The sequence below is a fragment of the Crotalus tigris genome, unplaced genomic scaffold (genome assembly GCF_016545835.1).
Source record: "Crotalus tigris isolate CLP2741 ecotype Arizona unplaced genomic scaffold, ASM1654583v1 scf7180000024437.13266115, whole genome shotgun sequence".
In the NCBI taxonomy this organism is placed as follows: Eukaryota; Metazoa; Chordata; class Lepidosauria; order Squamata; family Viperidae; genus Crotalus; species Crotalus tigris.
Genome location: NW_024100606.1, coordinates 6,669,862 through 6,687,617, shown reverse-complemented (window position 1 = coordinate 6,687,617; position 17,756 = coordinate 6,669,862). Strand labels below are relative to the sequence as shown.

The window sequence follows — 17,756 nt, the reverse complement described above, 5'->3', positions numbered from 1 at the left end:
ACCTTCCTACTCATCCTCCATCTTCCCACCAATTTACTCACATTTTCATGCTTTCGAACCACTAGATCAGACATGTCAAACACAAGGCCCGGGGGCCAGATGCGGCCCGTGAAGCCATCCTGGAAACAGTGAGGGAACAGCCCCTGCTGCCTTAACCCTGGACCTGGCCAGCCGGGAGCCAATGTACAATTTTATGGTGGCCATCTATACTGAAATGCATTCAATCTTAGCTCCACAAGGCTGTCTGGAAACAGCGAGGAACCAGCCCCTGCTGCATCGGCCCCACCCCCTGGGTGCATACTGGAGAGGTATCACCCTTTGTGAGAAATGAAGAAATGCACCATCACCTGGAAGTGGCCAGCAAATGGCCCTTGCCTACTTCACATATCCAGCTTGATGGGCTCTGGGGGAGGGGTTTCAGCAAGCAACGGGGCGCTCTCATAGCGTTGAGAGGCTGAGCCGGGCGGTGCAAGTCCCAAAAGAAACGCAAGGCCGCCCAGCTCTCAGCCTGCCTAGTTTCAGCAGTTAGCTTTGCACCGCCTGACTCAACCTCTCAGCACTGTGAGGAAAGTGCCCCGCTGCCTGCTGAAACCGGGCAGGCTGGGGCTGGGTGGCAACATGCTTCTTTTCAAATTCGTGCCGCCTGGCTCAGCCTCTCGGCGCTGTAAGGAGAGTACCTCGCTGCCTGCTGAAACTGGGCAGGCTGGGGGCTGGACAGCATTGCGCAGGTAACGTTGACTCTCACGCTGCTCATGGCATCCCCTCCCCCAGAGCCCACCAAGCCAGATATGTGAAGTAGGTGCGGGCCATGTGCATTTCTTCATTCCTCACAAAGGATGACACCTCCCCAGCTGCATTTCTTGCCTGTTTTTCTCCCTCCCTCATCTCAAATATTTTCCCACCACTCTGTACATAGGAAAATAGGAAAGGAGAGGGAGGGTCTGAGGGAAGTCCTGCTTTAGTCCTGCCCTGCTGCCCTTTCACCATTCCCTTGCCCCCTCCTCCTGGCCTAGCCTGGGGGTCTCCCATTCTATTGCTAAGGAAGTTTTGGATATAAAGCTGGGTCTCCTCCCATGGAAACGGAATGGGCTTCCCTCTGACTTTGCCCTCGTACCCATCATGAGCAACCTGGGTAAGGAGAGCAAACAGCAGCAGCAGCCTTGAGGAGGTAAATACAGCTGGGCACCCCCTTGGGAAAGTGGGACTGGGCTTGGTGCCATGGGTGCTCGAGGGCCAGGCTAGGCATTTGACCTCTGCTGTTCAGGACTCCGGGCAGCCCACAGCACCATCGAGCCCCCCCCCCGCATGGCCTGAGAGGAACAGTGAGGCTCCTCCAGTGGACCATGTCTTGGCACTTGCCCTGGTCCCACCCTTCTGCCAGAGACCCTCAGATCTGTGCCACTCCTGCCCAGGCCCCCACAGGCACCCTTGACGCGAATGATGTAGAGCTGGCCATGCCCACCCAGTAGGCCACACCCTCTCCATCCACGCCCACCCAATAGGCCGCACCCATCCTGGCCACAACCATCCAGCCCTCTATGGGCAACTGCAATGCTGATGCAGCCCTCAATGAAATTGAGTTTGACACTGCTGGTTTATGTTGTTGTTTCATTTACGATTTGATAAACATAAGAGAAGCTGCTACCACAAAGATACTTTTTATACTAGATAATCCATAAATATTTAAAAACTGAATTATATAGATCAGACATGTCAAAGTCGTGACGTCACATGACATTGCACAACATATCGGAGCTTTTTCTCCATTGCCGGCAATGGGGTGGGTGCGGTTTTCTTGTAACGCGTCTGGCCAGTGGGCTGATATAGACTGTTCAATAAACTCACTTGCCAAAATTAAAGGATGAACATACCATATTTATTATTAAATATAATCCCTGAAAATCCAAAGATGCAGGTAATTATTAAATTAGAAAGATTAATTGATGATACTTTCAGACAACCAACACTAAAAAAATAAAATATAAAATGAATAGCAGCAAATTTATTCTTTGCAATAAAATCAAGGTTTTTTTTTTTTTAAAAAAAAAACATCTTATTTTAGAGGTTGCTTAAGATCAAATAAGCCAGTTCCTCCCTTGACGACTTTTCCTACCACCAGGCAAGCAGAAGGAGACAGAAGTTCATCATGGGATCCTAGAACAAAAGAAAGCAGAATTATATTTTTGGGCATAAAGTTTCTCACTTTTGCAAAAAGTACATTTTGAAAGGGATTATATTCAAATCTACTTCAAGGGTATTTTTGGATGTACAGATGTATACACAATTTCACATCAGTCTTATGGAAGGATGAAAAGTTTTCTCTTGCTATTCCTACCACCAAGCAGTTTTTAAAATGTAAGGTTGAAAAACATTTTCAGATGTTTAGCTGTCCCTATATATATCCTGCTTCCACACTGATCAGAACTCCATGAAGCTTTTAACTATGTAGAATTTTTTCTTTTTTAGGTGAAACCTGCTATTTATTTATTAATTTGTTGCCCATCTCACCACAAGGCAACTCTTAGTGGCTTATAAGGACAAAAGCAATAAAACTGTGGGATCTGTTATTAGTCCATGAATTCCCTCCTCAGGTCCTTATGGAAGATCATGAGGCTGGGAAATCTCACAAGGAGTGAGAGATTTCCAAATAGGAGCCCATCTTTAGCAAGTATTCAATGCTTGGAACTTTTTTTTTTTATCCCATCTTTCTTTTTAGTCCATTCAAGACAACTTTTCTTCTCTGGTAACACTTTCCTGTTTTTCCTTTAAGTCACCTGGTTTCTATTGCAGCACCGTAGCTACTATACCGAACTGGCTTTTAAATAAACACAATTATTATGGAGACTTGAATAATACTTTATCAAAATCTATGATAACTTCCATTATGGGTGTATGTTATGTGGGCCTTAGCCTCAGTCTTCAGTAACACAAATGCCCCTGCATTCAACAAAGAGTCGTAACGGATGCAATATTTAGTTTCTGAGTGAAATTGAGGAAATGTGTATTCTAAGAGTGACAGGCCATTTTAATAACAGTATGGTGGAGCCCACCTGCCATAATTTGGATCTGAGGAACATGTGATTTAAAAACATGCAGACTGTCTCCCTTCCTAAGACTCCATTTTACGTACCAATGATTTCAGTAGATATGCTTTTTTTTCCAAAAAAGTAGACCTTGGTTAATGACATTGGGATTGGGAACTCTGTCAAACTCATAAAAAATGTTTACTGACTGCAATGGCAATTCCAACTGCAGTTTTTAGGTGACTCTTGTACAGCTGTTAGGAGCAATGTCACATGGTTGCTATTTGCAACCTCCTGTCAGCTTCTCCATTGACTCTGCTTGTTGGAAGCTGACAATGAAAGTTGCAAATGGTCAGTTTCTTCTGATTTATCCTCCATTTTCTAAATTCTTTGTTCATTTTTAGCAATCATTTGTTGATGGGCATCAAATTGTGTCTTTATATCAAGCATTTGCTCATTTATCTTTGTTTTTTGTCTCTTCAACAAGAGGATAGAAGTCCAGAAACAGATAGAACAAGCAACAGAGGAAACAATTACACAAATTGAAGAAGAGAAAGAGAAGACAGACCAAGATTGTGAGGGAATAGTGAGAGAGCAGAGAACCACGAGATCAACAAGACCTAAATATAAGTAAACAAAATGGAGAAAGAAAACAGGATTATTTTTAGTGAATATAAATGGATTGAACTCCCCATCAAAAAGGAAAAGATTTTTTTAAAATTGAAGAAATTAAACATAAATATAATTTTGTCTACAAGAGACATGCACAAAAAAACAATATTACAAACTTTTAGAATGTCCAAAAATTGGGAAACTCTACTATGCATCAGCACAACAACAAAAAAAGAGTAGCTGTATATGTTAAAGGGACAATAGACTCTAAAATGATCAATTCAGATGGAGAAAGAAGAATTGTAATGGAAATAATTTTAAATTAAAAACAGATACTTGGCTTCCGGTTTGTGATTGTGGCGCTGAAGGAAGCGCGGGGGGAGCACTCTTTCCACCGTCCGTTTTTTCTTTGTTGGGAGACCCTGAAAAGGGTCAAAAGTCACCCTGGAGGGGTGATGACCGTGAGGAGTACCCTCGACAGATTGCGGAAGGGCAGCAGTCCTTCCGTTTGATCTGAGGCAGCTCCTTTGGACCGACGGAGAAAAGATCGGCCAGCAACAAGGCCGATCACTAAGCCGTACCAGCCAAAAGCCAAAATCCCCACCAAGCACAACGAAAGCACCGCGAAGGAATTGGGTGAGACCTTGCCTTACCTTTCTTGTATCCCAACTATCTTCCTGTAAAAGCCTCTTGAAATCCTCCCCCCCTTTAACATGGTGGCGTCTGCCTACTTTGGGAAAATAAAGCTTTGAAAAGAAAAGAACTAAACTAAACAACTAAATAACTGGACTTGCACTTTTTGGATATTTGGGGTCCCAAAAAGTTCCCATTTCTACCTTATCTACTTGTAGGTTGGAAAAAAAAATTAAACTGGATAAAAGCCTAACTTGAGTTTGGAAAAAGACCTTACATGCTATCAGGGACATCTTGTGGCAAAGCCTGGTATAGCAACTGAATATCTTTGATTGTGAGACCTGCTTACTGCCTAGATTTGTCCTTAGCACTATCTAAAAAAGATAATAATTTGAAACTGCTGGGTGGTGAAAAACAACTTCTAGGAATAGTACAGGTGGACATTCACTGATTTTTATCAAAAATAGTCTCCACTAAAGGACTATCTTAAACACCATAGAAATGGAGGAATACTACTCACAACTTAATTATAACCTATACTTGAAAAAATCCTTGAAGCTACTGAGCTAATGAATTCCAGATTGAAAGACAAAGGTGCCATCTTAAATTCACAAAATGAAGCCCAGATTTCAACTGATGAACTTACAATCCAAAAAGCAATAGAAGAGGAACAAATTAATATCAAAGAGGACTTTAAAGAACAAGTACAATCCATTGAGAACTTGGACAGTCAAATCCTGATTTCAACTAAAAACTCTGCAATTCAGAAAGCAACAGAAACTGAAGAAAGCAACACTAAGATGGTGCTAAAGATCAACAACCACAGCATATTGAGAACCTAGATCAATGGTGGCGAACCTATGGCACAGGTGCCAGAGGCGGCACTCGGAGCCCTATCTGTGGGCACATGTGCCGTTGCCCCAGCCTCGCCAACCCCCGCAACCCCTCCTCTCCAGCAGCCCCCCTGAAGGAGAATTGCCCCTGAGCACGGCCCATGCAGAGGACATGGCAGCCAGGCAGCGTAGACAAGACTCTGCCTTCACATCTCATCGTGCACAGTTGATGCCGCAGGGTGCGGGCAGAGGGCATGACTGCCATAGCGCTGCTGGACTGCCTGGGTGATCTGCGGCGGGCCCTGGAGGTGGTGAGTGGCCCTGCGGATAGGCAGGGTGGGGGATGCAGGGGCGGGGCCAGCTTTTGTGCACTCGGTCTCTAAAAGATTCGCCATCACTGACCTAGATAACTAGACAATCAAACAACAATCACAACATTGGATATGACCTTTTACTCAAGCCAGATGAAACCGGAAGAAGAAGAACAGACTGAACTGACGACATATATTCTAAACCGAACATGGAGAGTTGAATTACTAGGGTAACAATCCAATGATTATAAAGGGGCCAGTTCCTTTGAAAAGTTGATAACTGGATGGTCTTCCTTGATTCAAATAACATGTAGAAATGAAGGAAGATCCACTTAAGGATTTAAAGGCACTGGTATGGAAGCCTGCTTGGTACAGAAAGAAAGCTAGAGTTAGACTTAAAAAATGGGATTTCCCCCCCTTTTTTGACTTATAATGGAAGAGCCTAAAATTTTACTTAATGGGCTAAGGCGATTTTAAAAGATATTAATTGATTTAATATTTAGGACTTAGATTTATAAGGGAAATGAAAATTAGCCATTAGAATATAGTTTTTGAAATATAATATGGAAGTTGGATTGAGACAATAAAGCATACTTTATTAGTAAGTGATGAGGTACTAGAATGGGAAATAGAATATATTTGTGAAATAAAGTAAGAATGTATTTAAGTAAACAATATGTGTATTTTAGATATGACAATTATTTTGTAATGAAATAAGGGAAATTTAGGATACCTGAAATCTAAATATTGTGGATATTAAAGGCTAAATTGGAACACTGTAATTGAAAATAGGTAAAATTTAAAAACAGGACACAGATATGTATAAGTTAAAATATATTAATAAATGCCTTAATTGATCGAGTTATAATTAGAAATGTATTAATTTGAATGTGATATAATAATCAAGGGAAATAGGGAATTTTTGATGATGTAATCTGAGACATGTACGAAAGATCTTGTTACTGGACTACTGATTACCCAATCACCACACTGCTTCCTAAATACTTGGATGTAAAACTGGAAAATTAATAAAACTTGTTTAAAAAAAACAGATACTTTTGGTAATAATATATGCACCAAATAATAAGCAAGAAGAATTTTAACAAAAACTTCATAAAAAAATAGTAGAAATGGAATATCAAAATATTTGCTTAATAGAGGATTTTAACACAATAAAAAGTAGCAAAACAAGAAAACAAGGAAGAAAGAGACTGCCTAAGACTTTTTTCAGCATGATAGAGGAAGTTGGTGTACAAGATACCTGTAGAGAAACGAACTTCGAAAAGTTACAATATACATTTTACTCAAACAGTCATAAATCTTGGTCCAGAATTGACATGATTTGGATGACGCCTCAATTAAGAATCAATATGCAGGAAATTGAGATAGAATTAGGCACTTGGGCAGACCATAATCCCTTAAAAATGACGTGGAAAGGACTACAGAAAAAAGTAAGATGGACCTTGAATCAATCCCTATTAAAAGAGAAAGAATTTATAGAATTAGCAAGAAAAAAATGGAGTTCTTTAAAGAAAAAGAAATAAGTTCTTTATTTTCTTTAAAGAAAATAAAAAAGAAGATGCAACATTGCAAAACATATGGGGCATGACCAAAGCATACTTTTGGAGTGTAGCTATAACATATATGGCTAAAAAGAATAAAGAAAAATGTGTGTTGTTAAGGGAAGAATTTAAAAAATTAGAATTAGAACTACAAATAAATCCACAAAAGAAAATATTGAAAAGACAAATAGAAATAATAAAACATAAATTAAATTTAATATAATCAGAAAAACTGTTGCAGCAAATTAAAAGAGCAAAGCAAAACTTTTTTTGAAAATGCAAATAAACCAGGAAGATGGCTAGCTTACAAACTTAGAAAACAGAAGGAGAAAAAAAAACTGATAAACAATTTAGTAGACAAAAAAGGCTATCTACAATTTAAAAATAAGACAATAAAAAGATAGTTAAAGAATATTATAAGAAACTATGATATGGAAGAAATTTCATGGGAGAAAATGACTCAATATATGGAAAAAACTAACTTACCAAAACTCCCAGAAAACTTCAAAACTATGTTAAATGAGAAAATAATAATGAGAGAATTGATAGAGGCTATAAAAAGACAACAACAACAACAACAATAATAATAACAACAACAACAACAAAACACTGGGACTAGATGGGCTCCTGGCAGAGTTTTATAAATGTCTATACAAGATATACTAAGTTTACCATTGAAAGAGGTCTGTAATGAACTTCTGTTGGAGGCTAAACTCCCAAATACATGGACAGAAGCAAATATTACTCGGATACCAAAAAAGGACTCAGATCTGACACAGATAAAAAAACTATAGACCAATATCATTATTAAATGCGGATTATAAAATCTTTACTTCAATAATAGCTGAGAGACTGAAAAGATTGTTGATTGAATTTATACATCCAGACCAAAATGGATTTCTACCAAAGAGACAAAATAAAAAATAATTTGAGAATTATAATGGACATATTGGAATATTATGAAATGCATCCAGGGAAGCAACTGGCATTAGTATTTCTAGACACTCAAAAGGCATTTGATAATGTTTCTTGGCAATTTATGACTCAACAACTAAAAATAATGGACTTTGGACAAAATTTAATAAATCTGATCAAGACAATATACCACAAACAAACAGCAAAAGTGATTGTAAATGGAGACTATACAGAGAACTCTGATATAAGAAAAGGCACAAGACAAGGATATACACTATCGCCATTGTTATTTATTTTAACCTTGGAAGTTTTAAATATTAGACAAGATTTAGAAATTAAAGGACTGGAGATAAAAGGTGAAAGCTACAAATTGCAAGCATTTGCAGATGATCTGGTATTCATCCTAGAGCAGGGGTGTCAAACTGCTGGCCCTTGGGCCGGTTGCATCATGTAGAGACCGTGCCCACCCCAGCTCCAGCAATGCAAAAAAAGTCATGATACGTTGCAACATGTCATGTGACACGGCAAATTTGACACCCGTGTCCTAGAGGAACCCCTAGAGATGATTCCTAAATTATTGGAAAAGATAGAACAGTTTGGAGAGACAACAGGATTGAAGATAGAGAAAAAACTAAAGTGATAGTTAAAAATCTTAGAGAAACAAAAAAAAAATCAATTGTCAAAAAAGTAGATCTACAAATAGTTAAAAAGGTTAAATATTTGGGAATATATTTGACAGCAGGATGTTCAACGATAAAAGAAGATAACTATATAAAATTACTAAACCAAATAAAACTTGACTTGGAAAACTGGAAAAATCTGCAATTGTTGATGTTAGGGAGAATTGCTACAGTGAAAATGAATATATTACCAAAAATACTTTTCTTATTCCAAGCAATACCTATAAAACTAGAGATTTTTTTTAAGACCTGAATTCCTTAATTTTAAAATTTATCTGGCAAGGAAAGAAAGCTAGAATTAAATTGAAAATGTAACATGAAGCAAAGGGAAATGGAGGTTTTGGTTTGCCAGGTTGGGTATTATATTACCAAGCATTGGTGTTAACATGGGTAAAAGAATGAATATTCCCCAGAAATAAAAGATTGTAGTATCTAGAGGAACATGACTTACAACTTGGTTGGCATGCTTTCCTATGGTATGGGGAAAGTAAAATTCCAAAACCACTATATTAGAAATGCATTATTACTAACACGGGGAAAAATAAAATGTAAAATATATTTGAAAATTCTAGGATGGCTTTCAACAATGGAAGCATTCGTACACTCAAATCTAGTTAGTCTTGAGAAAATATGGACATATAAAGATATTCTAAACTCTGAAGGGAACTTAAAATCTAGACAAGAGAAAGTTGCAAATGGTGATCAGATCAACACAAGATGCTGTAATGGTGACCCAGTTGTCAAAGGGCCAAATCCAAACACGTGACCGCAGGGATGCTGAGACAGACACAACTCTGAAGACCAATTGAAAGTCTCATTCAGTGCCACAGTAACTTTGAACAGTCACTGAACAAATGATCACTAATCAGGAATTACCTATATGTGAAACTTCCATCACTATTTCCTTTTAAGAACAATGTGCATACATTATTAATTTATTCAATTGTGGCTGCCTGGAACTGGATGTTTTTAATTTGAGACCAAAAAAAGCAATATATGAATATAGAAAAATAATTTTTCATCAGTATATTTTGGATACTAATAATTAAAATATTTATCCTACTATATAAGCTAGTATTTTCATAATAATTGTGAGGTATTTACCCAACATAGTTGCTTCTTTCAAAAACTTGTAGCTTGTCTCAAAAGTCATTTGTTGCAAGGGGGATGAATTGGACTGCATTCCATACCGATTCAAAGGTTTGTAAACACCTTCAAAGCACATGTAGTCTGACACCAAGGAGAGATGTCGAGGATCAACCACAATTCCTGTCAATAGAAGTATCAATGTCTCCTAAAAGAGCTTTATAAAGAAATGCACAAAGTACTCCAATAAACCCATCTTCCATACCTAGCTTGAAACTATTTATTAAGTAGTTTATTAAATACCAACATTGTAAGGTTCATACTGCTGACTCAATAACATAATCTGAAAGGATTTAATGGATTTATCTGTTCTTTAAAACAAGTGAAGGAAGGCTACACTATTAAGCTTTACTTAGGTCAACTGTTCTATGCAACATCCTAAATATAAGGTAGAGTGGAGAGCGTGGACAATTGAGAGATTTCTAGATCTGCTAATGTACTATCTTTTGATCAACAGAAGATACTGTTCTGATAATAGATGGAATTCAATATGCCATTATACTGAACATTAGTGAAAGAAATATGGATTGTAGCTTCATCATCTGTGCTGTAAAAACATTCTCTGAATGAGAAGCTTAATATAGGCCAGTGGTTTCCAATTTATGGTCTGTGAAGTTACTACAAAATGTTTTTTGAATGGGCATCAAAATGTGGCAATCTTCAAATCTTTTGATAGTGATATAATACCAAAATTAAAGAAATATTTAATAATTGCTAGTCTAGCAGAATGAATTGCTTTCAAGCCTGCAATAACAGACAATGCTTTATCTATGCTATCAGATTCAGCTGATATTATATAAAAAGGTGTACCATATGCAGCAAACACATCTTTAATCTCTCTCTCAAGAATTTTCAAAGCAGCTTCAATCCCATAGGTGTTGGCCATTGCATGAATATCATTGCAATAAAGTTTATTCATATCAAAAATCTAAAAGAGACAAAAATGGCAAATGTGGGAAGTCATAGTGAAACAAATAGTAGATTATCTATCTCAAATAATATGTATAGCTAGGGAAAAACAGAATTGAACATTAGCAAAGAAAAATTATAGCTGAAGAAGCACAATATGCAACCAAACAAAACTTTTTTGTAACAAAGCCTGCAAAGTTTTAGAAAAGAATCCTAAAATTCACACTCATTTTTTTCTTGTTCTCTTGTTCTCCTAAATGTACACGCATATTTCTCTATTACAACCTTATTCAATTACTCAGTTGAAGAAGTAAAAATGAAGTGAAGGCTTCATAACATCCCTAAATTGTATAGTCTATTCCCAGAAAGCTGTGCAAATTATTTGCTTCAATTCACTCTTTTCTTGAATTAATCTGTAATTGTGCACAGCAAAAATACATGGAAAGTAATTGTAACAATTTGGATAGAAAAAAAAAAAACAGAAAATGTGTTTAATGCATATTGGTCTTTCTTTTGTAAACCAATATTCTCTTTGGATTGATTCTATATCCAATTATCAAAATCTTCCATTTGTAAACAGTTTAAAGTTCGGAATTCAAATATCCATCCATCCATCTATCTATCTATCTATCTATCTATCTATCTATCTATCTATCTATCTATCTATCTATCTATCTATCTATCTATCTATATGTTTTCTGAGGTTTTCGCAGGTGTTTGTATGTAGGTCTTTGGTTATTCGGGTTTTCTCCCGTGTAAAATTGGAAGTGTCTTGGCGACTTTTCGACGAAGTCCCATTCGTCATCTTCAGGCTGGTGTTTTCAGCTTCGTGCTCCTTGAAGCACGAAGCTGAAAACACCAGCCTCAAGATGACAAATGAGACTTCGTCGAAACGTCGCCAAGACACTTCCAATTTTATGCGGGAGAAAACCCGAATAACCAAAGACCTATATGTGTGTGTGTGTGTGTGTGTGTGTGTGTGTGTGTACATATACATATACAGAGAGAGAGAGAGAATTTTATACTATCAGTTACAGCTCCATTCAAAGCCAAAAGCAAAAACTTTTGTCAAAATTTAAAATTTTGGCATTTATCCAAAAGTTTTTTGACATTCATTCAAAATTTCTATTATATTAATAGCAATTTTAATTGATTTCACTGAAAATGTTCTTCAGTTCTTTTTCTTTGAAATCAATAAAAATGCTATCAATATCAGTATAACAAAAATTATGGATATATGCCAATTATCTTTCAACTTTTTCAAAGCTTTTTCATTACATACATCAGAATAGTAGAAAAGCTCAGGAAGATTTATCCCTTCTGTTTGCAAAGTGAGCACCACTTCTCCATTCTTGTTGCTGGTTTCATTTAAGAGACATCGTGTTATTCCCATTGTCTCCTGGATGACAGTGCTATTTGCCAGAGATGTAACAAGTGATGCAAGATCAAAGTACTCCTTCGTCAGAGAAAGCTTTAGTGAAACCTACAAGACAATACTTTCTGATTATAAAAAACTTTCCATCCATCGTGAAAAAGGTGTTCAAACATCTAAACCATTATAAAATCTTGTTCTTAAACTGATTTGAAAAATCCAAGCATAAATAAATAAATAAACAATGAGCAATTCCTTTAGCTCGCAAATCATCTGGAGTTTTCTCCTTTGGATCAAATTGCTAAATTCTATAGACAGCCCAGTCTGGAAAGACAGCAGACCAAATTTAATGGGTGCCTGAATGTATAGCTGATGTACACGCAATGCAATTGAATAAATATCTACTAAGGGAAAAAAACAATTACATGCATAGTCAAAAATATTGAAGTAATTCTGTAATCCAAAACTCTTCTTCGCTGTTTCAATAACTTTACCTCACACCACAGTTCATTATCAATGTCATATGCATATTTTTCTATAGCATCATGGCTTTCCAGTACAGCATTAATTCTATGCTGTGCCATTTCATTCCATCGTTTTCTCTTGCTTCGAGCTGTTTGACTAGAAGAAGAAGAAGAATAAAGCTTATCCTGAGTTTCCAATGCCTCAGGATTTTGTTCATCCGGTGCAGTCATTTCCCGATCTGGAATATCGTCATCATCACCCATTTCATGATCTTCCTCACTCTCATAATCAACCTGCGAAGAAACATATTTGAATCATATTCAGTTTCACTAAATAGGAAAAGCAAACAATATCATTGATGCTTTTAAAACCATTCAAAACCCTCTAACTATTTTTACTTAATCCTTCCCTCCACCTCCAAAATGCAATAAGAGTCCCAGTGGTGAGATTCAGCTGGTTCACACCAGTTCGGCAGAACCAACACCTAATTTTTTATTGAGTTCAGTGAATCAGTTATGATAAATCTGAGTTTTTCTGCCGCTGCTCAAGGCAGGACGCTGCGATGCTCTTCGCGCTGATAGTGCTGCTACTACTGCTTGGGCAGGACGTTATGTGGCTCTTCATGCTGATCAATCGCTGCTGCTGCTCACAGCGAGATGCTGTGTGGCTCTTCGCACTGATCACTCCGGTGCCACTGCTTGCCACAGGAGGCCGCAAGGCAAGCAGCAGCAGCGGTGCAATGGGCATGATGCACTGCACGGCCTCCTGTTGTGAGTGGTGGCACCAGCGCGAGCAGTGTGATATATCATTTGGCCTCCTGCCGCAAGTAGTGGCACCAGCACAACTGGCACAATGCACCACGTGGCGTCCTGATGCAAGCAGCGGCAGCAGCACGATGAGCTGCGCAACCTGCCACAATGGTGAGATCAGCATGATGCGTTGAGCGGCCTTCTGCTGCAAGCACCAGCATCGGCGAGATGTTTGTGATGAGCCTCGCAGCCTCCTGCCACAACCGGGATCCTACTCCTACAGTGAAAAGATGGCTAAAGATAAATGACACAGCTCATGATGCTCGGATAAAAGTGAAGAAAATTGCAAGTAAGGATGCCAATCAGGAAGCAATATGGAAATATCTTAAATAACAGTTTTATTGTTTTTTGTCAGGTATTATTTAATATTTTTTCATTAATATTTAAAACTCTTTTTAATAACATAATCTAGTTTTGTGTACCTCTTTTATTGTTCTTATTTAAGTATTAAATGCATGAAATAATAAACTACCTTTCGGTATATTGTTTTTTTATACTTAAAATGGTCATTAGAGCCATTGTTAAATTATTTGAATCCCACACTGAATAAGACTAATGTGAAAAAATAAGGGTAATGTTAGAAATTTTACACACACACACACACACAAAGGATTTTTTTTAAAATGTAAAGAAAAAATTCAAGTATTTTGCTTTCATTAATCTTTTCCTTAAAATAAGAAATATATTTAAACAGCATGAGAGAGAAAATTATGCTCAAGTAACCTTACCAAGGATATCATTATATTACTGTACAGGAAATAGGACTGAACTAGAAACCACTTAATGAAACTGAAAGTGAGCAAACTTTGCATTGCCCAAATATGCCACATTGTCAAACTCTCCAATAACTGAAACCCATTTTTCCCCCCCATGGCTATTAAAAGCGGCTTATTGCTAATTTGGTTGCCATTTATAGATACACCATGTATGGATAGACGATTATGCTTTGTCACAACAATATTAATATAATTATAGATCATTTTTAGGAGTTGATGCCTTCAAACAATATTTGCAGCTTGGATACTCTTTTAGTCAACGATTTGTAGCACTTTCTTTGGTAGAAATGACACTTTTAAACATTTCCTATAGCTGCCTACAGAGTCTTTCTTTGGTTTGATTTTGAGTTGTTTTTCCAGCTTCCCTTGCAAAAATTTTCTAGTTCAGAAATAGTTTAAGGTTTCCTCATATACATCAGAAATTGTATGATTTTTCCATAAATTGAATATTCTGCTCAGGGAACTATGGAGACCATTTGAAAAGTTTTATTTGTCTTTTCTATAGGTGTTTCCATTTATTTACTGTCCATGGAGCATCTGTTTCTGGAATATCCTGATATTTAGTTGAATCTTTCTATGTACAGATTGCTATTGTATTCTAATGTATGAGTATCAAGATCATGTGAAATGTTAGTACTGCTGGATTCCTCACTGCGTCCAGTTCTGGTAATGTGATACAAAAATAATGTTAAGATTCTAGAAAAGTGCAGAGAAGAGCAACAAAAATTATTAGGGGGCTGGAAGCTAAACCAAATGCTGAACAGTTGCAGGAATTGGGTTATGTCCAATCTAATAAAGAGAAGGACTAGGGCACCCCTAATCCTTCTTTTTATGATAGCAGTTTTCCAATATTTCTTCATTCCTCGTGGAGGGCAACCCCTACCCTGCTGCATTTCTTGCCTGTTTGTTGCTGCCAGCACAGCTGGCTGCCACAGAAGTTGTAGATCGGTTCATGGCCAGCCTGTTTGATCTCCTCCCACCCTCCTTCAGTGCAGCTAGAGCTGACTCCACCTCCTCCCAAGGCTGCTTCTTTCTCTCTCTCTCTCTCTCTCTCTCTCTCTCTCTCTCTCTCTCTCTCTCTCTCTCTCTCTCTCTCTCTCGCCCAAACTGCTTCCTTTTATAGCCTCTCCTGTCTCTGTCTCTGCCCCCTCCTCCTCTTTTCTCACGGGGGAAAGTGAGCCAGAAGTGAGCCTGGGGCTTTTGCCTTGTCCCAGCCACTCTGCAGCTCCAGAGGACTTTTTCACAGTAAGTCCTTGCCTGCGCTCCCCTCCCCCACTACACTTGGCTAGGCAGGACTGTGTACCACCTGTCACTTGTTAATGTACCACAAGTGGTATGCATACCACAGTTTGAAAAGCTGGACTAGATCTCCAAGATCCTTTCCAGCTGTTATTCTGTTATACTGTGGACAACAATGCCAATGTCATCTAAACGTATCCAGCCAAATATTTGCAGTAATATGTGAGTTTTAATATGCAGATCCGATCAATTTTCAGGTAGTTCTAACAAAATTTCTAGATCTTGCCTTAACTTCTATAGTTTTATGTAAATGTCTAGCTGTAAATATTTCAAGATTTCTTAATAATGTTCCTTTGATTTCTAAAGTGAATTACCTTCCTTTTCAAATATGCAGATAGTTGCTTTAGAGAAACTTATTGAAAATAGACAAAATAACAATAATCTATGAAGACAATCAGAATATTAGTTTTTACCTAGCTATCAGTAAACTAGACCTAAAAAGCTAATAATGTTTGAAATTTATCAATAATTGTATATTTTTTTTAAAAAATAGCACTGAATCAACTGAAAGATTGTTCAAACTGCTGCATCTGGTGTATTCAATTTCTCATTTTGAATCTGTAAACAGGTGCACATAAATTGTTTTCATCCAAATTTGCAGAAATAAATATGTACTATGTAAACCAACTCTGTACCATGCAGAGGTTGCATCAACTTCAGTTAAATTTCATCAACAGTGCCTAAACCTTTGCATTAATAGAGACAAATATTGGGCTTAGCTTTCAGTACCTTATTAAATCCATTATAAATCTCCATCTGGTTTAGAGTATTTAGATCTCCATTTCAAGTATTACTTTGTACACATCAGTCTAAAAAAATAATGGCAATGACATGCACAGAGAAGACTATCAAATATAGTTTACTTTCCATAACTTCCTATATCCACAAGTTCCTTATGAATAAGGTTTGTACAAATATACAAGATTAACATTCTTTTCAACATGGAGATAATTTCTGACTTTTTAAAATTTGAACAGCCTATCTACTCTTTTACTTAATTAAATTTATATCCCATATTTTCCCCAGGAGCAAATGCACAATTTAAAAGCACGACCTCTTCACTTTTCTACAAAAACCGGATGAAATATGTTGGGCTTAGAGCAAGTTTTCACAGTTTAGGGTAGATTTGAACATGGAACTTACCAATCCTAGTCAAATACCTTTATCATTACATGTTACTAGTTATCTACTAAAATCAAGTGTTGATTGTTTGATATTGTTTGACTCAAATTCAATATACTTTAATTCCAAGTTTTTGTGATGGACAGATTTTCTAATGCCATCTTATTAAAACAAAGGAAATGTATCATTACCTCTTCTTCTTGATTTTCCTTTCTTTTTGTATCTGTAGCATCAGCATCACCTTCAGTCATTCCACTATCAGGAAATCTGTCTTCTTCAGTTTCAGCTTCATTATCATTCTATGTCGGTAGAAGTAGGAATCCTTTTACTACATAATATATTTTCTTTTCTAACAGATTTCAAAGTAACCCTAGTTAAATGAAATGTCACATATCATCTTTAATTATGGAAGTTTCCCTTAAGACTCCAACATCCTCAGCAGACATGAAATTTCTCCTCATCCTATCCTAGTTGCTACAGAAACGTGATAGGCAATAGGACCCCAACTCTGGTTTGAATTGTTTGATAATTTAATTAGCTGTTTATACAAAATTAATATAACTATGTGAGAATATATAATACATGGGATAATCTCTATTTTCTAGTACAATAAATTCTGTCCCTCTAAATCAGCAGATTAATTGAGAGGACTGGAATAGGTAGAATTTATCTTTTTATTTCCTGAGGGAGAGGGAGGAAACTATCCAAAATTTTCCTTTTTGTACAAGAGCGTAATTGGTAAAAACTAATGCTTTAATCATTTAAGTTAAAAGCCTAGGAAGGAGAATTTAGCCACTAGAAAATTTTCTGGCTTACCCAATTTCAGAGAAGGAATCTTTTGCCTGAAACTGCAACACAATTATACATCTCTATATTTCTCCACATTTTATAAAATTGAAAAATCAGGAGACAGAAGAAATTCCTGCCTAATAATCTCCAGACACGAGTTACCAGTGAATAATTTTCGTATTTTACATTATATGTACACTCAGTTAATATGTGATTAGTTTAGTAAAGTTAAATGTATTCATCTATATTTGGAAATGTGTTGTAAGAAACAATTGCCTTATTATTCCCTTTTTCCTAATGAATATGTTTATCATTTACAGTCGTGTGAAAAAGAAAGTACATCCTCTGAATTCTATGGATTTACATATCAGGACATAATAAAAATCATCTGGTTCTTAGCAATTCTTAAAAGTAGGTATATACAATTTCAGATGAACAAGAACACATGACATATTACACCATGTCATCATTTATTTTACAAAAAGAAAGCCAAAATGGAG

General features: G+C 36.9%; 1 protein-coding gene across 1 annotated transcript in view; it reads right to left on the bottom strand.

Annotated features, from left to right (window-relative positions):
- Positions 1-1,854: 1,854 nt before the first annotated feature.
- POLR1A (RNA polymerase I subunit A) overlaps positions 1,855-17,756 on the bottom strand; it is a 57,892-nt gene continuing 41,990 nt past the window's right edge. The window contains exons 29-34 of the mRNA XM_039331349.1: positions 16,659-16,766; positions 12,491-12,754; positions 11,907-12,107; positions 10,526-10,643; positions 9,674-9,838; positions 1,855-2,154 (exon numbers count right to left, since the gene is read on the bottom strand). Coding sequence (XP_039187283.1) covers positions 2,054-2,154; positions 9,674-9,838; positions 10,526-10,643; positions 11,907-12,107; positions 12,491-12,754; positions 16,659-16,766 — 957 coding nt within the window. The 3' untranslated portion in view covers positions 1,855-2,053. The remainder of the gene's footprint in view (positions 2,155-9,673; positions 9,839-10,525; positions 10,644-11,906; positions 12,108-12,490; positions 12,755-16,658; positions 16,767-17,756) is intronic.